This window comes from Mastomys coucha, unplaced genomic scaffold (assembly GCF_008632895.1).
Source record: "Mastomys coucha isolate ucsf_1 unplaced genomic scaffold, UCSF_Mcou_1 pScaffold14, whole genome shotgun sequence".
Lineage (NCBI taxonomy): Eukaryota > Metazoa > Chordata > Mammalia > Rodentia > Muridae > Mastomys > Mastomys coucha.
Genome location: NW_022196896.1, coordinates 113595780 through 113601416, shown reverse-complemented (window position 1 = coordinate 113601416; position 5637 = coordinate 113595780). Strand labels below are relative to the sequence as shown.

The window sequence follows — 5637 nt, the reverse complement described above, 5'->3', positions numbered from 1 at the left end:
TGCTAAACAGATTCCTACACAGAGAAAAGATGATGTCATTAGAGCCTTCAGCTGACGTCACTGTTAAAGAAAACATACTCATTCCCTAACTTTTCCATTGAGTATCAGCAAAACCCTAATCCACCTTGTGTGAGAAGTCAAATGAGTCTTTCTCCAGAGTCTTATTCAGTGGTCTTCCCTATTCCCAACTCAGTTCTGGAACCATCACCATTAACTCATGGCCTCTGTCGGCCAGTTTATCCAAAAGAGATTTCACAGTAAAATGTGTGGCTCCTGTCCATGGACACCACCAGCAGCCTGTGTGCCTGGGCAAAGCCAGAGATCAGCAGCAGACACATATACAAAGGAAGAGAGGCTGGAAAAACTGCAGAAGCCTGAGAAAAGCATATCCCAGAGCAAAGTAGCCAGTTAGACTCTACATCTCTAAGTACAGTTGCAGGGAAAGGTACAGGAGCCAAAACTACCTCAGTGAAGCCATATATTTACATCTTCATAGGTGAGTTTATATTCACTGCCAATGATTTATCCAGAATAGTAACTAATGAGCTGTTTGGCAGACTTTATATTTGTGTATTTTCCAGAAAAGTAAAGCTTGCGACCTTTACCTTGGGAAGATCATGTGCTCTATGGCAATGCCATTTTTCAAACACAGTTATCAAATGATGTAATTGGATTTTGAGAATTCAAAAGATTATGAACTCCACTAAGAGTCTCTGCATCTATAATGTGCTTGCACGGTTAAATATCAGAAGAAGGATAAGAAGGATAGAAGGTAAGAATTGGTATTTACTTGGCAAGAAGGAGGAAAGAATGCAAGAGAGGTTTGCAGAAAAGCATGTCCCACACCAGAGGACGCCTTGTGCACGGAAGGGCTGGTGCACAGCCAAGCCAACTCTGTTGCTCTTGTGTGTATGGCAACTCCAAGGAGTCACCATTGCTGTAAGATGTAATTACACCTCTATAAAGAATTGTCCAGAGAGATTCATGGGTGTTGTGTTACCAGACCATCATCAAATCCCCTAAGTAGTACAATGAACCCAATTACATGCCTAGACACATACAGTCACACAGTTTCCTTTTCAACACACAGATATAACTACTTATACTTTCTGTTCCCAGCAAGACAAACAGTAGATGTAAAACATGGCCGCCATATGCATATAACAGGATAGACACATACAAGTTCCCAGGATTATTTTTGTTTGTTAAGGCCTGTGGTTGTACTGCATCCAAGATCTTTATCAAGAACCTTGACATATGCACATATATGTGATTCTGTGTGGCTGAGCATGGTCTGTGAGAATTACTGTGTGAGACTGAGGGTCGTAGTGGTAGTGATGGTGATGGTGGTGGTTTGTGTATGCGTGTGTAACTAAGTGTGTGGGGTGTGCATGTCTGTGGGACATGCCCAGATGTATTACCCAGCAACCCTATCTCTTGCCTCATGAGACAACAGAACATAATACAGAAACATGTTGATGTAAAGGAAGTATTAAAGAACAGTTAGCAGTTTAATTCACAAAATCCAATGATAGGAAGCTAGTAAACATCACTAATTATCACTCACAAAATGAGGTCATTCAATGAAAAGATCATAATGTGATCACTAAAGGACAAGTCTGTTAAACTTTGGTTTGTGTCTCTAATGTATTGGCAAGCAAAATGCATTAGAAAAGAACATCAAGTATCTTTAGGACTTTGTTAAGGTGCTCCATTCTTTCAACACCTATTCAATAAAGTACTTGAAATCTTAGCTACAGCAATGAGGCAACTGATGGAGATGGGGGGGGGGGAATCCAAATTGAAAAGGAAGAAGTCAAATTATGATAGTGTATATAAATGACCCTAAAAATTTCTCCAGAGAACTCCAACAGCTGATGAACACTTTCAGTAAAGTAGCTGAATATAAAATTAACTCAGAAAATCAGTTGCCCTCCTACATACAAATAACAAATAGACTAGAAAGATAAACAGGGAAACATCACCTCTCACCATTGTCTCAAACAATATAAAAGTCTAAGAGAGGGAATTCTAAAAGAGGTTACCTCTAACAGACCTAACTAATCCAGCAAGGGAAAGCCTTGTAAGATAAAAACTTCAAGTCTTTGAAGAAAGAAATGGAAGAAGATATCAGAAGATGGAAGAGTCTCCCATGCTCAGAGATCTGGAGGATTAACATAGCTGACTGGAAAAAGAGCAGTCTCTCTGCAGGACTCACAAGCTCTTCACCAATATAGTCACCCAAAAACCTCCACATGGCAAGATGCACTCTGGGAAGTGCAGTCCGCATCTGGGGGCAAAAATCACTTTCCACAAACCTGACCTCGCCTGCAAAGAGCTGACCTTTCAGAAGGAGTAACTTTACTCAGTGCTGTGGCCAGGGGCGAAGTATTGGCTATAAGGCAGTAAGTGGCCTTGGCGTTGGGGTGCAAAGGAAGGACAAGGGCAGTGTAGGGACTACACCAGCTACCTGAAGTGAGATACCTTACTGCAGTGGAAACTTCCTGTTCTTTAGGAAGGCAATCCTAATCATGTTTCCATATCTCAAAGGAGACAAAAACCCTGGCCCATATCTTGTCACCCAATGAAGCTTCCAGTACTGGGACTGGGTTTCATCTAATTCAGTTGTTAGCCAAAAGGATCCCATGGAAATCTACAAACAACCCAGGCTGTTGCCAAGACAGTAGGTTGCTCTCCACACACTGACAGCAAGGTCCCAGTGTTGACAACGACACACACACACACACACACACACACACACACACTCACTGAACATGGGGAGCTGGGGCTACTGCCTACACAGAACCTTCCCACCCATGCTCTATGACATGGAAAGGTATGCTGCAGAATGCAAAAGGGAAACTAAACATCAACCCAACCACAATATATTTGACCTACACTCTGTCTTGACTATAAAATATGTTAGAGCAATGGAGGTACAAACCTTGTGAGGTTAACCAATAATGTCTCATTTGAATTAAGGCTCACTCCATGAGACAGAACTCACAGCTGACACTGCTTGGGTCTAGCAGCCTCAAGAGCTAAGAGAAAACCAAATACATCTGGACTGTTTACAAAAGAAGTAACAATAAACTGACTGCCAATGGTGTTCTGCTGTACTCATAGTCGGGGTCTTCTCCGGCCATCAACATACCTGCTTCCTCTTGCAGCTGATGGGAACAAACACAGAGTCCACAACAAGATATTTCAGAGAGACAGACCCTGGAACACACAGCTCTAAAGGAGATGTCTCCATCAAATCCCTTCCCTCAGAGCTCAGGGAACTCCAAGGAGGAGGGGGCAGAAAGAATTGGGGGGAAAGAAGGGACAGAGGGCACCAGGATAACAAAGCCTTCTAAAACAACTCAAGAAAGCTCATATGAACTCACAAACACTGAGACAGTATACACAGGGCCAACACGGGTTTGCACCAGGTCTGCTGCAGATGTACTATAGTTTTCAGTTTAGTACTTTTATGGAACTCAGAATGTGTCAACAAGCAGTTTCCACATTCTTGTATATGAGTACAGTATAATTCTTGTGCCTTGTCTTGGGGCACATTTATTTTTCTGCTAACTTGTTCAACTTTGATATGATGGTTTCTGTTTTATATTACTATGTTTCCTTAAAAATATCACAGACATTCCATCCTACATATTGTATCAATAACTTTTGAAATTTGAGAAAACTGTATGCATAGTCCTATAGAGAACAACCTACTAATAAGGGGAGCTGATCTGTTGCTTATTTACAAAAACATTAAAATGCAGCTTGAAAGGGTTTTGTTCTTCTTGTTGTTATTGTTGTCTCTCTAAATTACTTTTCTAGGTTAGAATACAAATTATGCAGTGGCATGATGGCACTTTTCAGATGTGCAGTGCTTTTCTCTAGTTCACTCCACTCCCCCGCTGCCCAGCCTTACCTCCATATGTTCTCTTCCTGCCCCTGAATAGTCCTCCTTCTGCTCTGAAGTAACATGTCTATCACTACTGGCTTTGGTCCTACTCAGGAAAGCTTTCTTGCCCCCCCTCTCTAATGTCATGACCTATATAAACACACAGAATGAAGGAATACACATACATTGAAAATTAGATTGTGTCTTGGAATTTATATACAATTATGCCACAGCCGTACACATCCATATCAATAAGACATATATAGAATTATTCTCCTAATTACTAAGTAGGCACAAAACAATTCTCTAACCCAAAAGAAATTCCATATGCAGAAATGGAAACAATAAATCACAGCTCAGTAAAGAATTCCTTTAAAAACAAAACAAAACAAAACAAAACAAGCCAGGCGGTTGTGGCACATGTCTTTAATCCCAGCACTTGGAAGGCAGAGGCAGGTGGATTTCTGAGTTCGAGGCCAGCCTGTTCTACAGAGTGAGTTCCAGGATAGCCAGGACTATACAGAGAAACCCTGTCTCAAAAAAAAAAAAAAAAAAATTCCTTTTTATACTGTCCAAAGCTAGAGCTCTCCACATGTGCTAATAACATACCTTGGAAAGTGGCTTCCCCTGGAGGCAGTTGATCCCACCAACAAAGACCATGTTGGGCATCACAGGTCTGGGAAACTCCAACACAAAATCAGTGCGTAACAACCAAATGGACACTGGGCTGAAGAGGTCTGTCATAGTCACCGGGGTCTGCAGAACTTCAGAGGCAATTTCTACAGCAGTTTTGAAATAATAAGAGCAAAATGCACGTTCTTCAATGTAGGTAAGATAGTTCCACACTCTCTCCTTGAAAGTCATGGTGTCTGTGAATTTTGAGAAAAATCTAGGGACATAAGACAGGGGAATGGGACACTGTGTACTCTCTTCAAGATAGTGGCAAAATACAACTTTTGTAAAGATCACTGATGGGAGTGACAAATATTTGGCAACAGTTAATCCACACACATCGAAAGGATCCAGAAATACAGCATCAAAAGTAGTCGTCTTCAAGTACTCCACTAACTTCTTGTCATTAAACAAACTCCTACAGTGTGAAAATATTAGTTCAAAGAAACCTTTGGCTGAGCCTGTCATTAAAGAACGCATACTTTGTTCTGGAGTTGTCCATTGAGTCTGAGCAAAAAACTTGAACTCACGATCCATATCCTCCAGACTGTGAGAAGTTGAGAATGTCTTCATTGTAAAATTCAGGGACTGTCCCAGATGCCAACTCTCTGCTGGCATGACAACAACCATCTCATGCCCTCTGTGAATGAGTTTCTCCACAACCACCTGCATGGTGAGCCAGTGGCTCCCATCCATGGGCATCACCAGCAGCCTGCCTGCCTGGGCCAAGCCAGAGGCCAGCAACAGGCACACACAGAGAGGAAGAGAAGCTGGAAAGTCTGCAGGAGCCATGCCCAAAGCAATCCAGCTGCAGAGATCTGTGGTCGCCTAACACAGAAGCGGAAGTGTGAGCCAAAGAGAAATCTGCCCCTTCAGAAGGGCATGTACTCACACAGCAGTTCCAGACAATGATTTACCCGGGAAAACAGCAATAATTTAGCATGCATTATTGAGAAACATACTTGTTTGTTTTCCGGAAGCGTTTGTGACCTTTTTCTTGGGCAGAATCACACAATGTGAGCTTAGAAATTGTCATGAGGGGAGCCGGAGGGGGGGGGAGGGAGTAGGAA

The 5637-nt window shown here is 42.1% G+C and overlaps 1 protein-coding gene across 1 annotated transcript in view; it reads right to left on the bottom strand.

Moving 5' to 3' along the window:
* The window catches only part of LOC116088731 (UDP-glucuronosyltransferase 1-1), a 175614-nt gene extending 170233 nt beyond the window's left edge, over positions 1-5381 (bottom strand). Inside the window, exon 1 of the mRNA XM_031368336.1 lies at positions 4505-5381. Coding sequence (XP_031224196.1) covers positions 4505-5359 — 855 coding nt within the window. The 5' untranslated portion in view covers positions 5360-5381. The remainder of the gene's footprint in view (positions 1-4504) is intronic.
* Between the last annotated feature and the right edge of the window lie 256 nt (positions 5382-5637).